The sequence below is a fragment of the Scomber japonicus genome, chromosome 24, assembly GCF_027409825.1.
Source record: "Scomber japonicus isolate fScoJap1 chromosome 24, fScoJap1.pri, whole genome shotgun sequence".
Taxonomy (NCBI): domain Eukaryota; kingdom Metazoa; phylum Chordata; class Actinopteri; order Scombriformes; family Scombridae; genus Scomber; species Scomber japonicus.
Window position 1 is genome coordinate 76,913 of NC_070601.1, and position 17,500 is coordinate 94,412.

The 17,500-nt window shown below is 49.5% G+C and overlaps 2 protein-coding genes across 2 annotated transcripts in view; one reads left to right on the forward strand and one right to left on the reverse strand.

Moving 5' to 3' along the window:
* Nucleotides 1-5,374, reverse strand: part of vps16 (VPS16 core subunit of CORVET and HOPS complexes) — a 19,058-nt gene extending 13,684 nt beyond the window's left edge. Inside the window, exons 1-8 of the mRNA XM_053314515.1 lie at nucleotides 5,292-5,374; nucleotides 4,959-5,047; nucleotides 2,985-3,076; nucleotides 1,812-1,940; nucleotides 735-879; nucleotides 544-659; nucleotides 103-225; nucleotides 1-10 (exon numbers count right to left, since the gene is read on the reverse strand). The exon at nucleotides 1-10 is cut by the window's left edge and continues 46 nt beyond it. Of these exons, the coding sequence (XP_053170490.1) occupies nucleotides 1-10; nucleotides 103-225; nucleotides 544-659; nucleotides 735-879; nucleotides 1,812-1,940; nucleotides 2,985-3,076; nucleotides 4,959-5,047; nucleotides 5,292-5,341 (754 nt within the window). The 5' untranslated portion in view covers nucleotides 5,342-5,374. The remainder of the gene's footprint in view (nucleotides 11-102; nucleotides 226-543; nucleotides 660-734; nucleotides 880-1,811; nucleotides 1,941-2,984; nucleotides 3,077-4,958; nucleotides 5,048-5,291) is intronic.
* A 2,781-nt stretch (nucleotides 5,375-8,155) lies between these two features.
* cavin2b (caveolae associated protein 2b) lies at nucleotides 8,156-16,943 on the forward strand. The gene is made up of 6 exons (XM_053314523.1): nucleotides 8,156-8,498; nucleotides 10,118-10,258; nucleotides 11,252-11,353; nucleotides 14,600-14,866; nucleotides 16,310-16,447; nucleotides 16,560-16,943. Exons 1-6 carry the CDS (start codon nucleotides 8,223-8,225, stop codon nucleotides 16,926-16,928), a joined length of 1,293 nt encoding a protein of 430 aa, XP_053170498.1. The 5' UTR covers nucleotides 8,156-8,222; the 3' UTR covers nucleotides 16,929-16,943.
* Nucleotides 16,944-17,500: the final 557 nt, after the last annotated feature.

Genomic DNA, 17,500 nt, shown 5'->3' on the forward strand with positions numbered 1-17,500 from the left:
TCAGTTTGTCCTGCACACACAAACATCACCTGTCAATCACCCACAATGACCCGCCCCCCAGGAGACACATCTCAAAGCTGATTGGACAGTGGAGCTGCTCACCTGCAGGTGGGAGGGGCCTGTCCACAGGTGTCCAGAGTCAGTGAAGAGAGCCAGGTATTTATAACTGAAAGACACGCACATGTGGACAATACTGCCGGCCTGAGGACCGAGACCTGGGGGACTCTGAGAGAGAGACAGAGACAGGCAGAGAGAGACAGACAAGCAGAGAGACAGACAGGTGGTCAGAAAGAAAGACAGGCAGAGAGACAGACAGGTGGTCAGAAAGAAAGACAGGCAGAGAGACAGACAGGTGGTCAGAAAGAAAGACAGGCAGAGAGACAGACAGGTGGTCAGAAAGAAAGACAGGCAGAGAGACAGACAGGTGGTCAGATAGACAGACAGGCAGAGAGAGAGAGAGAGAGACAGGCAGGAGACTCTCTCTCTCTGTCTCTCTGTCTCTATCTATCTCTCTCAGCCTGTCTCTCTCTCAGCCTGTCTCACCACCGCGGTGCAGGATGTGCTGTCCAGGATGTAGAGGTCTGGTCCAGTAGCCAGCAGGACTTTGGTCTGTCTGTCCTGGGTGAGGACGGCCCAGCAGGACGGAGGTCCCTGCAGACCTGAGGGCAGGAAACACACCTGGGTGAGTTACCTGAGGGAGGCAGAGTCATCATACACACTCAGTCAGGTGTTACCTGGGACTTCAGGTAACCTCCTGAGCTTCAGGTCGTCGATGTTGGTTGCCAAGGTGAAGCGGGAGGAGCCTGTTACTATGGCAACCCCTGTCCCATATGGAGAGTGGAACACTTTGGCCTCCAACACCTGAGTCTGGACCACCTCCTGTAGAACGTCATACAGGTGAGTCAGCAGGTTACTAACAGGTGAGTCAGCAGGTTACTAACAGGTGAGTCAGCAGGTTAATGAACAGGTGAGTCAGCAGGTTAATGAACAGGTGAGTCAGCAGGTTACTAACAGGTGAGTCAGCAGGTTAATGAACAGGTGAGTCAGCAGGTTAATGAACAGGTGAGTGAGCTGGTTAATGAACAGGTGAGTCAGCAGGTTAATGAACAGGTGAGTCAGCAGGTTAATGAACAGGTGGGTCAGCAGGTTACTAACAGGTGAGTCAGCAGGTTAATGAACAGGTGAGTCAGCAGGTTACTAACAGGTGGGTCAGCAGGTTACTAACAGGTGAGTCAGCAGGTTACTAACAGGTGAGTCAGCAGGTTACTAACAGGTGAGTCCGCTGGTTAATGAACAGGTGAGTCAGCAGGTTACTAACAGGTGGGTCAGCAGGTTACTAACAGGTGAGTCAGCAGGTTACTAACAGGTGGGTCAGCAGGTTAATGAACAGGTGAGTCAGCTGGTTAATGGACAGGTGAGTCAGCAGGTTACTAACAGGTGAGTCAGCAGGTTAATGAACAGGTGAGTCAGCTGGTTAATGGACAGGTGAGTCAGCAGGTTACTAACAGGTGAGTCAGCAGGTTACTAACAGGTGAGTCAGCAGGTTAATGAACAGGTGAGTCAGCTGGTTAATGGACAGGTGAGTCAGCAGGTTAATGGACAGGTGAGTCAGCTGGTTAATGGACAGGTGAGTGAGCTGGTTAATGGACAGGTGAGTGAGCTGGTTAATGGACAGGTGAGTGAGCTGGTTAATGGACAGGTGAGTGAGCTGGTTAATGAACAGGTGAGTCAGCAGGTTAATGGACAGGTGAGTCAGCAGGTTACTAACAGGTGAGTCAGCAGGTTAATGGACAGGTGAGTCAGCAGGTTACCTGTCCCATGCTGAAGTGTCTCTTAAAGGATCCAAACAGGTCGTAGATGAGGACTGAACCGTCTTCCTGGATACACAGAAGCTCGTCGCTGACTGTCCAACCCAGCTGCACCACGGCACCACTCTTCCACTGAGAGACAGACAGGTAGAGACAGACAGGTTAGAGACAGACAGACAGGTAGAGACAGACAAGTAGAGATAGACAGGGAGAGACAGACAGGTAGAGACAGACAGACAGGTAGAGACAGACAGGGAGAGACAGACAGGTAGAGACAGACAGACAGACAGAGACAGACAGGTAGAGACAGACAGACAGGGAGAGACAGACAGACAGAGACAGACAGACAGGTAGAGACAGACAGACAGAGACAGACAGGGAGAGACAGACAGACAGGGAGAGACAGACAGACAGAGACAGACAGACAGGGAGAGACAGACAGACAGGGAGAGACAGACAGACAGAGACAGACAGGGAGAGACAGAAAGGCAGGTAGAGACAGACAGGGAGAGACAGACAGGGAGAGACAGACAGGTAGAGACAGACAGGTTAGAGAAAGACAGGGAGAGACAGACAGGTAGAGACAGACAGGTTAGAGACAGACAGGGAGAGACAGACAGACAGGGAGAGACAGACAGGGAGAGACAGACAGACAGGTAGAGACAGACAGGGAGACACAGACAGGGAGAGACAGACAGACAGGGAGAGACAGACAGACAGGTAGAGACAGACAGGGAGACACAGACAGGGAGAGACAGACAGGTAGAGACAGACAGGGAGACACAGACAGGGAGAGACAGACAGGTTAGAGACAGACAGGGAGAGACAGACAGACAGGGAGAGACAGACAGGGAGACACAGACAGGGAGACACAGACAGGGAGACACAGACAGGGAGACACAGACAGGTAGAGACAGACAGGTAGAGACAGACAGGGAGAGACAGACAGGGAGAGACAGACAGGTAGAGACAGACAGGTTAGAGACAGACAGACAGGTAGAGACAGACAGACAGGTAGAGACAGACAGACAGGGAGACACAGACAGGGAGAGACAGACAGGGAGAGACAGACAGGGAGACACAGACAGGGAGAGACAGACAGGGAGAGACAGACAGGTCAGGTTAATTGGCAGGACTGAAGCTGATTGGCTGATGATCTAACAGGTGTGTGTGTACCGGGAAGCTGGCGATAGAACCTCCAGACGCAGAATAGATGTCCAACTGAGGACGAGAACTCGGAGAACGTCTCAGAGGTTCTCTCAGGAGAGCTGGGAGACAGGGAGAGACAGACAGGTTAGAGACAGACAGGTTAGAGACAGACAGGTTAGGGACAGACAGGTTAGGGACAGACAGGTTAGAGACAGACAGGTTAGAGACAGACAGGTTAGAGACAGACAGGTTAGGGACAGACAGGTTAGAGACAGACAGACAGGTTAGGGACAGACAGGTTAGACAGACAGGTTAGAGACAGACAGGTTAGAGACAGACAGACAGGTTAGGGACAGACAGACAGGTTAGAGACAGACAGACAGGTTAGGGACAGACAGGTTAGAGACAGACAGACAGGTTAGAGACAGACAGACAGGTTAGAGACAGACAGGTTAGGGACAGACAGACAGGTTAGAGACAGACAGACAGACAGGTTAGAGACAGACAGACAGACAGGTTAGGGACAGACAGGTTAGAGACAGACAGGTTAGAGACAGACAGACAGGTTAGGGACAGACAGGTTAGAGACAGACAGACAGACAGGTTAGAGACAGACAGAAAGGTTAGAGACAGACAGGTTAGAGACAGACAGACAGGTTAGAGACAGACAGACAGGTTAGGGACAGACAGGTTAGAGACAGACAGACAGGTTAGGGACAGACAGGTTAGAGACAGACAGGTTAGAGACAGACAGACAAGTTAGAGACAGACAGGTTAGAGACAGACAGACAGGTTAGGGACAGACAGGTTAGAGACAGACAGACAGACAGGTTAGGGACAGACAGACAGGTTAGGGACAGACAGGTTAGAGACAGACAGACATACAAGAGACAGACAGACAGGTTAGAGACAGACAGACAGACAGGTTAGAGACAGACAGACAGACACAGGTTAGAGACAGACAGACAGACAGGTTAGAGACAGACAGACAGACACAGGTTAGAGACAGACAGACAGACAGGTTAGAGACAGACAGACAGACACAGGTTAGAGACAGACAGGTTAGAGACAGACAGGTTAGAGACAGACAGACAGACAGGTTACAGACAGACAGACAGGTTACAGACAGACAGGTTAGAGAGACAGACAGGTTAGAGACAGACAGACAGGTTAGAGACAGACAGACAGGTTAGAGACAGACAGACAAGAGACAGACAGGTTAGAGACAGACAGACAGACAGACAGACAGGTTAGGGACAGACAGGTTAGAGACAGACAGACAAGAGACAGACAGACAGACAGGTTAGAGACAGACAGACAGGTTAGAGACACAGACAGGTTAGAGACAGACAGACAGGTTAGAGACACAGACAGGTTAGAGACAGACAGACAGGTTAGAGAGACAGACAGGTTAGAGAGACAGACAGACAGGTTAGAGACAGACAGACAGACAGGTTAGAGACAGACAGGTTAGAGACAGACAGGTTAGAGACAGACAGACAGGTTAGAGACAGACAGACAGACAGGTTAGAGACAGACAGGTTAGAGACAGACAGGTTAGAGACAGACAGACAGGTTAGAGACAGACAGGTTAGAGACAGACAGACAGGTTAGAGACAGACAGGCAGACAGGTTAGAGACAGACAGGTTAGAGACAGACAGGTTAGAGACAGACAGACAGACAGACAGGTTAGAGACAGACAGGTTAGAGACAGACAGACAGACAGGTAGAGAAAGGGGGGGCCCTCAGGGGGGTTAACCCTAACCCTGTCCTCATGCTTGGGTTACCATAGCAACAATATTAACCAGTGAGATGCTTTCAGCATCTTTGAGTGAGTGTGTGTGTGTGTGTGTGTGTGTGTGTGTGTGTGTGTGTGTGTCTTTGAGTGAGTGAGTGAGTATGTGTGTGTATGTGTGTGTGTCTTTGAGTGAGTGAGTGAGTGAGTGAGTATGTGTGTGTATGTGTGTGTGTCTTTGAGTGTGTGTGAGAGTGTGTGTTACCTATTGGTCCTCCATATGGAGCTGCAGCCACCAAACAGTCTCTGAGTCCGTCCCTCAGACTCCAACACATCTCATACAGCTCTGTCTTACTGTACACACACACACACACACACACACACACACACACACACACACACACACACACACACACACACACACACACACCATTAATATAAACTTAGCATGAGTCACATGACTAGCTAACATAAACACAGCTCAGTGCTAGCAGCTAGCGGCTAGCACTGAGCTGTAACCTGCAGAGTGTTGGCGGCTAGCTGCTAGCGGCTAGCGGCTCCAGGGTTAGTCTGACCGGAGAAAAGGAGACACACTGACCGGTAGAAAGCGTCTCCCAGCGGGTTCCAGCTGGCGGTGATGAACGCCATGTTGACTGTTAGCTGCCGTTAGCTCCGTCAGCTGATCTCACTTCTTCTTCTGCTGCTTTACCACCCTCCCTCTGTTGGAGCTGCTGGAGCCCTGCAGTAACTACACCACCTCTCCCCCTGCTGGAGCCCTGCAGTAACTACACCACCGCTCCCTCTGCTGGAGCCCTGCAGTAACTACACCACCTCTCCCTCTGCTGGAGCCCTGCAGTAACTACACCACCTCTCCCTCTGCTGGAGCCCTGCAGTAACTACACCACCTCTCCCTCTGCTGGAGCCCTGCAGTAACTACACCACCGCTCCCTCTGCTGGAGCCCTGCAGTAACTACACCACCGCTCCCTCTGCTGGAGCCCTGCAGTAACTACACCACCGCTCCCTCTGCTGGAGCCCTGCAGTAACTACACCACCGCTCCCTCTGCTGGAGCCCTGCAGTAACTACACCACCTCTCCCTCTGCTGGAGCCCTGCAGTAACTACACCACCGCTCCCTCTGCTGGAGTTGCTGGAGCCCTGCAGTAATAGTATGTTGTGGTGTAACAGTAAATCAGAGGCAAGCAGAAAGTGTAATAAATATTTATTTAAACATAAACAGGCAGACCCTCCAAACACCAGGAAGAAGAAAACAAAAGAGGAAGAGCTGTGACAAAAACAGATGATGTGGCTGTGCTAGTTATGTTTTTTTTTTAACTCTTTAACATTTAAAGTCTTTAACATTTGAAGTCTTTAACATTTGAAGTCTTTAACATTTGAAGTCTTTAACATTTGAAGTCTTTAACATTTAAAGTCTTTAACATTTAAACTCTTTAATGTTTTAACATTTGAACTCTGACTTTAACTTTCTTCGTTGCTGTCAGAGACATTGTATGTTTCTCATGAAGACACGAAAACACAAAGAGAGGAAAAGTGACCTCACCCTGAAAGCATGCAACATACACAGCTGTCGCCATGGTAACCCCCTCCCCCCCTTCCCTTCTGGGCGTGAGCTGCAGAGAGAGTTAACCCCTTCACTGCAGCTCAGAGTCCCAACAACAGCTGATCCATACTCCATAACACCAGCCTGTCAGCTGATCAGTACTCCATAACACCAGCCTGTCAATCAGCTGATCAGTACTCCATAACACCAGCCTGTCAATCAGCTGATCAGTACTCCATAACACCAGCCTGTCAGCTGATCAGTACTCCATAACACCAGCCTGTCAATCAGCTGATCAGTACTCCATAACACCAGCCTGTCAGCTGATCAATACTCCATAACACCAGCCTGTCAATCAGCTGATCAGTACTCCATAACACCAGCCTGTCAGCTGATCAATACTCCATAACACCAGCCTGTCAATCAGCTGATCAATACTCCATAACACCAGCCTGTCAATCAGCTGATCAGTACTCCATAACACCAGCCTGTCAATCAGCTGATCAGTACTCCATAACACCAGCCTGTCAATCAGCTGATCAGTACTCCATAACACCAGCCTGTCAATCAGCTGATCAGTACTCCATAACACCAGGCTGTCAGCTGATCAGTACTCCATAACACCAGGCTGTCAATCAGCTGATCAGTACTCCATAACACCAGCCTGTCAATCAGCTGATCAATACTCCATAACACCAGCCTGTCAATCAGCTGATCAGTACTCCATAACACCAGCCTGTCAATCAGCTGATCAGTACTCCATAACACCAGGCTGTCAGCTGATCAGTACTCCATAACACCAGCCTGTCAATCAGCTGATCAATACTCCATAACACCAGCCTGTCAGCTGATCAGTACTCCATAACACCAGCCTGTCAATCAGCTGATCAGTACTCCATAACACCAGCCTGTCAATCAGCTGATCAGTACTCCATAACACCAGCCTGTCAGATGATCAGTACTCCATAACACCAGCCTGTCAATCAGCTGATCAATACTCCATAACACCAGCCTGTCAATCAGCTGATCAGTACTCCATAACACCAGCCTGTCAATCAGCTGATCAGTACTCCATAACACCAGCCTGTCAATCAGCTGATCAATACTCCATAACACCAGCCTGTCAGCTGATCAATACTCCATAACACCAGCCTGTCAATCAGCTGATCAGTACTCCATAACACCAGCCTGTCAATCAGCTGATCAGTACTCCATAACACCAGCCTGTCAATCAGCTGATCAGTACTCCATAACACCAGCCTGTCAGATGATCAGTACTCCATAACACCAGCCTGTCAATCAGCTGATCAATACTCCATAACACCAGCCTGTCAATCAGCTGATCAGTACTCCATAACACCAGCCTGTCAATCAGCTGATCAGTACTCCATAACACCAGCCTGTCAATCAGCTGATCAATACTCCATAACACCAGCCTGTCAGCTGATCAATACTCCATAACACCAGCCTGTCAATCAGCTGATCAGTACTCCATAACACCAGCCTGTCAATCAGCTGATCAGTACTCCATCATAATCTTAATTAAATGACATCATTTTCATCATATTGACCTTTATTAGTTTGTGTACATTTATTAATCAATACTTTCTGATATTTTAATTGATTGATTGGTTGATTGGTTTCTTTAGAGACTTTAAAGGAGTGTTCTGCCTGTTTGTACCTCAGAGTGTTTGAGGCAGTGAAGGAGTTAACAGGTTTCAGAGTGTTTGAGGCAGTGAAGGAGTTAACAGGTTTCAGAGTGTTTGAGGCAGTGAAGGAGTTAACAGGTTTCAGAGTGTTTGAGGCAGTGAAGGAGTTAACAGGTTTCCAGGCGTCTCCAGTCCAGGAAGTTAGATGGAAAGTGTGAGTCTGAGCCAACCAATCAGAGCCCAGTACACACACACACACACACACACACACACACACACACACACACACACACACACTGAGCTCAGTGTTTCAGACTCTCTGATGTTCGACGGTTTTCAGACAGACAGGATCATGGTAACTACTGAGACCCACCAGAGTCAGGACCTCATGGTTCCCCCCCAGATCCAGGACCAGATCCAGGACCTCCATGACCAGCTCCAGCTCCAGAACCAGGAGAACCAGGAGAACCAGGAGAACCCGACTTCGTCTCTGGAGAAAATGGGGCAGGGCCCCGTGAACGCCATCACGGTCCTGACGCTGCTCGACAAGCTGGTCAACATGCTGGACGCTGTGCAGGAGAACCAGCACAAGATGGAGGTGAGTGAGTCCACCTGGACCCGGGTCTGGTCCCGGGTCTGGTCCCGGGTCTGTGAGACAGAAACACAAGTTCATGTTTCCTGTAAAAACCTGTTGATTTAACAGCTGCACTTTGTCACTGTTTGTTTCTGCAGTTCAAACTCTTACACTTTTACAACTTTTCAAACTTTTCAAACTTTTCAAACTAAAGTGTTTGATGTGTTTGAAGGGTTAGGGTTAGGGTTAGGGTTAGGGATGGGGGTTAGGGTTAGGGATGGGGGTTCGGGTTAGGGGTGGGGGGTGGGGGGTGGGGGGTTAGGGTGTTTGAAGGAAGGCAGCAGAGAGGAAACTGCACACATCCTGTTGGTATTGTTATAGCAGGTCTGCTCACAGCTGACTGCAGGAGTCCACACAGCTGACAGGACGATCAGACAGTGACTGTGTGAAGAGGTGTGACGGCACATGCTCCTTCATTTGGGGGGTTAGGGTTAGGGTTAGGGGTGGGGGGCAGGGGGTGGGGGTTAGGGTTAGGGGTGGGGGGCAGGGGGTGGGGGTTAGGGTTAGGGGTGGGGGGCGGGGGTTAGGGTTAGGTTTAGGGATGGGGGGCGGGGTTCCCATCAGTAAAAACTTGACCTGCAGAGATTCTACTTCTTTCTTTTAATGTCAACGACACTTTGGTGTTTTATTTATTGAACTTTTTGATTCATTTGGTTTTATGGAAGGGTTAGGGTATGGAAGGGTTAGGGTATAGAAGGGTTAGGGTATGGAAGGGTTAGGGTATAGAAGGGTTAGGGTATGGAAGGGTTAGGGTATAGAAGGGTTAGGGTATAGAAGGGTTAGGGTATAGAAGGGTTAGGGTATAGAAGGGTTAGGGTATGGAAGGGTTAGGGTATAGAAGGGTTAGGGTATAGAAGGGTTAGGGTATAGAAGGGTTAGGGTATGGAAGGGTTAGGGTATAGAAGGGTTAGGGTATGGAAGGGTTAGGGTATAGAAGGGTTAGGGTATAGAAGGGTTAGGGTATGGAAGGGTTAGGGTATGGAAGGGTTAGGGTATGGAAGGGTTAGGGTATGGAAGGGTTAGGGTATAGAAGGGTTAGGGTATAGAAGGGTTAGGGTATGGAAGGGTTAGGGTATGGAAGGGTTAGGGTATGGAAGGGTTAGGGTATGGAAGGGTTAGGGTATGGAAGGGTTAGGGTATAGAAGGGTTAGGGTATGGAAGGGTTAGGGTATGGAAGGGTTAGGGTATAGAAGGGTTAGGGTATAGAAGGGTTAGGGTATAGAAGGGTTAGGGTATGGAAGGGTTAGGGTATAGAAGGGTTAGGGTATGGAAGGGTTAGGGTATAGAAGGGTTAGGGTATAGAAGGGTTAGGGTATGGAAGGGTTAGGGTATGGAAGGGTTAGGGTATAGAAGGGTTAGGGTATGGAAGGGTTAGGGTATAGAAGGGTTAGGGTATGGAAGGGTTAGGGTATGGAAGGGTTAGGGTTGACTGAGACCCTAACCCTTCTAATGGAAGACAGAGCAGCTCTTTCATTCTGATCTTTTTTACTTCTTATTACTGTTTGGGACAATTAAGCTCTGAGCTGACTGCTGATTGGCTGCTTGTCCTCACAGCTGACTGCTGATTGGCTGCTTGTCCTCAGGTGCACCAGGTGGAGATGGAGGGCGTGGTCAGAGGGATCCAGGCTGATATGACCAAACTGTCCAAGAGCCACAGTCACACGTCCAACACTGTCAGCAAGCTGCTGGACAAGAGCCGCAAGCTGTCCGTCACCATGAAGGAGGTAACACACCTGTCACACCTGACACACCTGTTACACCTGTTACACCTGTTACACCTGTTACACCTGTTACACCTGTTACACCTGACACACCTGTTACACCTGTCACACCTGTTACACCTGTCACACCTGTTACACCTGTTACACCTGACACACCTGACACACCTGTTACACCTGTTACACCTGACACACCTGACACACCTGTCACATCACACCTGTACACCTGTACACCTGACACACCTGTCACACCTGTCACATCACACCTGTCACACCTGACACACCTGACACACCTGTCACACCTGACACACCTGACACACCTGTCACACCTGTCACATCACACCTGTCACACCTGACACACCTGACACACCTGTCACACCTGACACACCTGACACACCTGTCACACCTGACACACCTGACACACCTGTCACATCACACCTGTACACCTGTCACACCTGTCACACCTGTCACATCACACCTGTCACACCTGACACACCTGACACACCTGTCACACCTGACACACCTGTACACCTGTCACACCTGTCACACCTGAAACACCTGTCGCATCACACCTGACACACCTGACACACCTGACACATCACACCTGACACACCTGACACACCTGACACACCTGACACACCTGTCACACCTGTCACATCACACCTGTCACACCTGACACACCTGACACACCTGAAACACCTGTCACATCACACCTGTACACCTGTCACACCTGTTACACCTGTCACACCTGTCACACCTGTCACACCTGTTACACCACACCTGTCACACCTGACACACCTGTACACCTGTCACACCTGTCACACCTGTTACACCTGACACACCTGTCACATCACATCTGTCACACCTGACACACCTGTCACACCTGACACACCTGTCACACCTGTCACATCACACCTGTACACCTGTCACACCTGTCACACCTGTCACACCTGTACACCTGTGAGCTGTCAGGTAGATGAAGAGCTGCTCATGTTGCAGGTGCGTGATAAGATGGAGCGTCAGGGCGTCCAGGTGAAGAAGCTGGAGGCCAACCACGCCCACCTGATCCACAGGAACAACTTCAAGGTGCTGATTTTCCAGGTGAGCTGATGACATCACCCTCAGTCAATCTTTATTGATGACATCACACTGTCATTGAGCTGATGACATCATACTGCCCTCTGTCACTGCTGTCGCTACGCGATGTGAGTCACACATGCGCAGTAGCGTCCGCCATTGTCGGCCATCTTGGAAAAACTACTGTTACAGGTCAGATAGATCTGAACTCAGTATAGAAACAAGTTCAACACACGTTTGTACATCTGTGTGTAACCGGAGGAGTACTATATATATATATATGTGTATATATATATATATATATATATATATATATATAGTACTATACGCAGTGTTCATTAGTTGTTTAATATAAACTTTATTAAATTTATATCTGAGTTAGCGGCTGATTGAGACTCTTTTCTTTTTACTTAGACTCCATATTATATTATTATAGATATTCTTTAAAAGGCCTTAAAGGAAGTATTAGTGAGTATTAATGTGAGAAACACACATTTTCAGACTTTCAGACCTTATTTGGTCTCAGCTGCTGTGGGAAGTCAAGTGGAAACTTTAGTGTGTGTGTGTGTGTGTGTGTGTGTGTGTGTGTGTGTGAGAGAACTGGTCTTTATGTGGTTTGTGGGTTTGGTTGTCATGGTAGCAGCAGGAGTGTAACACCACAGTGTGATCATGAGTTAGTCTGCAGTTGTGTATTGTGTGTGTAGTTGTGTGTAGTTGTGTATTGTGTGTAGTCTTGAGTGTGTATTTCTCACTGACACTCAGCATTCCCAGCATTCCTCAGCGGGCGGGTCTCCAGCTTCCTGCTGTTTATGATTCAGTTCAATTCAAAGAACATGAAATACAGTATTACCATTCTACAAGTCTGTACTGGGTCTGTACTGGGTCTGTACTGGGTCTGTACTGGGTCTGTACTGAGTCTGTACTGTCTGTACTGTCTGTACTGAGTCTGTACTGTCTGTACTGAGTCTGTACTGGGTCTGTACTGGGTCTGTACTGGGTCTGTACTGAGTCTGTACTGAGTCTGTACTGGGTCTGTACTGTCTGTACTGGGTCTGTACTGGGTCTGTACTGAGTCTGTACTGGGTCTGTACTGAGTCTGTACTGTCTGTACTGTCTGTACTGGGTCTGTACTGAGTCTGTACTGTCTGTACTGTCTGTACTGGGTCTGTACTGAGTCTGTACTGTCTGTACTGGGTCTGTACTGGGTCTGTACTGAGTCTGTACTGTCTGTACTGTCTGTACTGGGTCTGTACTGGGTCTGTAGTACTGAGTCTGTACTGGGTCTGTACTGGGTCTGTACTGAGTCTGTACTGGGTCTGTACTGTCTGTACTGGGTCTGTACTGGGTCTGTACTGAGTCTGTACTGTCTATACTGGGTCTGTACTGGGTCTGTACTGAGTCTGTACTGTCTGTACTGGGTCTGTACTGGGTCTGTACTGTCTGTACTGAGTCTGTACTGGGTCTGTACTGTCTGTACTGGGTCTGTACTGAGTCTGTACTGTCTGTACTGTCTGTACTGAGTCTGTACTGTCTGTACTGAGTCTGTACTGGGTCTGTACTGGGTCTGTACTGAGTCTGTACTGAGTCTGTACTGGGTCTGTACTGTCTGTACTGGGTCTGTACTGGGTCTGTACTGGGTCTGTACTGAGTCTGTACTGTCTGTACTGTCTGTACTGGGTCTGTACTGGGTCTGTAGTACTGAGTCTGTACTGGGTCTGTACTGGGTCTGTACTGAGTCTGTACTGGGTCTGTACTGTCTGTACTGGGTCTGTACTGGGTCTGTACTGAGTCTGTACTGTCTGTACTGGGTCTGTACTGGGTCTGTACTGAGTCTGTACTGTCTGTACTGGGTCTGTACTGGGTCTGTACTGGGTCTGTACTGGGTCTGTACTGAGTCTGTACTGTCTGTACTGGGTCTGTACTGGGTCTGTACTGGGTCTGTAGTACTGAGTCTGTACTGGGTCTGTACTGGGTCTGTACTGAGTCTGTACTGTCTGTACTGTCTGTACTGGGTCTGTACTGTCTGTACTGGGTCTGTACTGAGTCTGTACTGGGTCTGTACTGTCTGTACTGGGTCTGTACTGTCTGTACTGGGTCTGTACTGAGTCTGTACTGGGTCTGTACTGTCTGTACTGGGTCTGTACTGTCTGTACTGGGTCTGTAAAGGGTCTGTACTGGGTCTGTACTGGGTCTGTACTGGGTCTGTACTGTGTCTGTACTGAGTCTGTACTGTCTGTACTGTCTGTACTGGGTCTGTACTGTCTGTACTGTCTGTACTGGGTCTGTACTGTCTGTACTGGGTCTGTACTGGGTCTGTACTGTCTGTACTAGGTCTGTACTGAGTCTGTACTGGGTCTGTACTGGGTCTGTACTGGGTCTGTACTGAGTCTGTACTGGGTCTGTACTGGGTCTGTACTGGGTCTGTACTGAGTCTGTACTGTCTGTACTGGGTCTGTACTGTTTGTACTGGGTCTGTACTGAGTCTGTACTGGGTCTGCAGTGTCTGTACTGGGTCTGTACTGAGTCTGTACTGGGTCTGTACTGGGTCTGTACTGTCTGTACTGGGTCTGTACTGGGTCTGTACTGGGTCTGTAAAGGGTCTGTACTGTCTGTACTGGGTCTGTACTGGGTCTGTACTGTCTGTACTGGGTCTGTACTGGGTCTGTACTGTCTGTACTGGGTCTGTACTGTCTGTACTGGGTCTGTACTGGGTCTGTACTGGGTCTGTACTGTCTGTACTGGGTCTGTACTGGGTCTGTACTGGGTCTGTACTATCTGTACTGAGTCTGTACTGGGTCTGTACTGTCTGTACTGGGTCTGTACTGTCTGTACTGGGTCTGTACTGGGTCTGTACTGGGTCTGTACTGTCTGTACTGGGTCTGTACTGGGTCTGTACTGGGTCTGTACTGGGTCTGTACTGAGTCTGTACTGTTTTAGGGTCAGTCCAGGTCTGGAGTACTGTAGCAGGTCCAGGTTCTGTAGGAGGCAGCAGAAGAGTCCTGTGTTTAGTCCTGATGTTCTCGTGATGTTCTCCTGGTGTTCTCCTGGTGTTCTCCTGATGTTCTCCTGGTGTTCTCCTGATGTTCTCCTGGTGTTCTCCTGATGTTCTCCTGGTGTTCTCCTGGTGTTCTCCTGGTGTTCTCCTTGTGTTCTCCTGATGTTCTCCTGGTGTTCTCCTGGTGTTCTCCTGATGTTCTCCTTGTGTTCTCCTGGTGTTCTCCTGGTGTTCTCCTGATGTTCTCCTGGTGTTCTCCTGATGTTCTCCTGCAGGAGGAGAATGAGATCCCATCCAGTGTCTTTGTGAAGGATCCTCCTCCGTACCCCCGTGATATGATTTTGGAGGAGGCTGACGAGGCGGCGCTGGCTGTCGTCGACGGTAACCGAGCCCAGGAGGGCGGGCTCAGCACCATCGACCTATCATCTGATGAGGACGTCGGCCTGGAGGCGGAGCCAGATGAGGAGGAGGCGTGGCCTCAAGATCTCGAGAACATGGAGAAGTCGAGAGCAGAGAAGCTGAAACGCTCCAGTTTGAAGAAGGTAAGAAAGACAGGTGTAACTGTCTCTCTCTCTCTGCAGACAGACAGGTGTAACTGTCTCTCTCTCTGCAGGTAGACAGGTGTAACTGTCTCTCTCTCTGCAGGTAGACAGGTGTAACTGTCTCTCTCTCTGCAGACAGACAGGTGTAACTGTCTCTCTCTCTGCAGGTAGACAGGTGTAACTGTCTCTCTCTCTCTGCAGGTAGACAGACAGGTGTAACTGTCTCTCTCTCTGCAGACAGACAGGTGTAACTGTCTCTCTCTCTCTCTGCAGACAGACAGACAGACAGGTGTAACTGTCTCTCTCTCTGCAGACAGACAGGTTTAACTGTCTCTCTCTCTGCAGGTAGACAGGTGTAACTGTCTCTCTCTCTGCAGACAGACAGGTGTAACTGTCTCTCTCTCTGCAGGTAGACAGGTGTAACTGTCTCTCTCTCTGCAGACAGACAGGTGTAACTGTCTCTCTCTCTATGCAGGTAGACAGGTGTAACTGTCTCTCTCTCTGCAGGTAGACAGGTGTAACTGTCTCTCTCTCTGCAGGTAGACAGGTGTAACTGTCTCTCTCTCTCTGCAGACAGACAGACAGACAGGTGTAACTGTCTCTCTCTCTGCAGACAGACAAGTGTAACTGTCTCTCTCTCTGCAGGTAGACAGACAGACAAGTGTAACTGTCTCTCTCTCTGCAGACAGACAGACAGGTGTAACTGTCTCTCTCTCTGCAGACAGACAGGTGTAACTGTCTCTCTCTCTGCAGACAGACAGACAGGTGTAACTGTCTCTCTCTCTGCAGGTAGACAGGTGTAACTGTCTCTCTCTCTGCAGGTAGACAGGTGTAACTGTCTCTCTCTCTGCAGAAAGACAGGTGTAACTGTCTCTCTCTCTATGCAGGTAGACAGGTGTAACTGTCTCTCTCTCTGCAGGTAGACAGGTGTAACTGTCTCTCTCTCTGCAGACAGACAGGTGTAACTGTCTCTCTCTCTCTCTGCAGACAGACAGACAGACAGGTGTAACTGTCTCTCTCTCTGCAGACAGACAGGTTTAACTGTCTCTCTCTCTGCAGGTAGACAGGTGTAACTGTCTCTCTCTCTGCAGACAGACAGGTGTAACTGTCTCTCTCTCTGCAGGTAGACAGGTGTAACTGTCTCTCTCTCTGCAGGTAGACAGGTGTAACTGTCTCTCTCTCTGCAGACAGACAGGTGTAACTGTCTCTCTCTCTGCAGACAGACAGGTGTAACTGTCTCTCTCTCTGCAGACAGACAGGTGTAACTGTCTCTCTCTCTGCAGACAGACAGGTGTAACTGTCTCTCTCTCTGCAGACAGACAGGTGTAACTGTCTCTCTCTCTGCAGGTAGACAGGTGTAACTGTCTCTCTCTCTGCAGACAGACAGGTGTAACTGTCTCTCTCTCTGCAGACAGACAGGTGTAACTGTCTCACTCTCTGCAGGTAGACAGTCTGAAGAAGGCGTTCTCGAAGCAGAACATTGAGAAGAAAATGACGAAGATCGGAACAAAGATCGTTTCTGTAGAACAACGAGAGAAGATCAAACAGAAGGTCACACCTCTCACCTTCAGCATCAGGAAGGTAACCTCTGACCTCTGACCCCTGACCTTTGACCTGTGTGTTTGACCTCTGACCTGTAACCTCTGTCCTCTGACCTGTGTGTTTGTCCTCTGACCTTTGACCTGTGTCTCAGCCTCGCAGCAGCAGCAGCACCTCAGACCCTCCGGAGGTTTCGGCTCTGAGCGAAGAGTCTCTTCCTGCTGACCAGGAAGTCTCCTTCACAGAGGTCCACGCTCTGCTGGCTCCGGCCGAGCAGGAGGAGCTGAAGGAGGAGGAGCTGAAGGAGGAGGAGCTGAAGGAGGAGAGGGAGCTGAAGGAGGAGGAGGAGGTGAAGGAGGAGGAGGAGGTGAAAGAGGAGGAGGCGTCAGGTGTGGAGGCGAACCTGTCGGTGATGTCAGAGGGAGTCAGTCAGGAGTACGCTCTGTCATCTACGCTGCCTCAGGAGGAGAAACATGAGGAGGAGAAACAGGAGGAGGAGAAAGAGGAGGAGGAGAAAGAGTAGGAGGAGAAAGAGTAGGAGGAGAAAGAGGAGGAGAAAGAGGAGGAGGAGAAACAGGAGGAGGAGAAAGAGGAGGAGGAGAAACAGGAGGAGGAGAAACAGGAGGAGGAGAAAGAGGAGGAGGAGAAACAGGAGGAGGAGAAAGAGGAGGAGGAGAAAGAGTAGGAGGAGAAACAGGAGGAGGAGAAAGAGGAGGAGGAGAAACAGGAGGAGGAGAAACAGGAGGAGAAGAAAGAGTAGGAGGAGAAACAGGAGGAGGAGAAAGAGGAGGAGGAGCGCTCCTAGATGTGATCACAATCCAGATCTGATTTATCATGTAATCAATAAATGTATCTCTCACACACACACACGTTCTCCTGAGGTTCCTCCAACGTTCTCCTGAGGTTCCTCTAACGTTCTCCTGAGGTTTACCCAAAGGTTCCCCTAATGTTCCCCTGAGGTTCCTCTAACGTTCTCCTGAGGTTCCTCTAACGTTCCCCTGAGGTTCCTCTAACGTTCTCCTGAGGTTTACCCAAAGGTTCCCCTAATGTTCCCCTGAGGTTCCTCTAACGTTCTCCTGAGGTTCCTCTAATGTT

Bases quoted from the DNA above. Each gene is read 5' to 3' on its own strand.
- cavin2b (XM_053314523.1), top strand. From the start codon at position 8,223: ATGTTCGACGGTTTTCAGACAGACAGGATCATGGTAACTACTGAGACC. The intron at 10,259-11,251 runs GTAACACACCTG...CTCATGTTGCAG, and splicing joins TGTCCGTCACCATGAAGGAG to GTGCGTGATAAGATGGAGCG. The intron at 16,448-16,559 runs GTAACCTCTGAC...CCTGTGTCTCAG, and splicing joins TCACCTTCAGCATCAGGAAG to CCTCGCAGCAGCAGCAGCAC.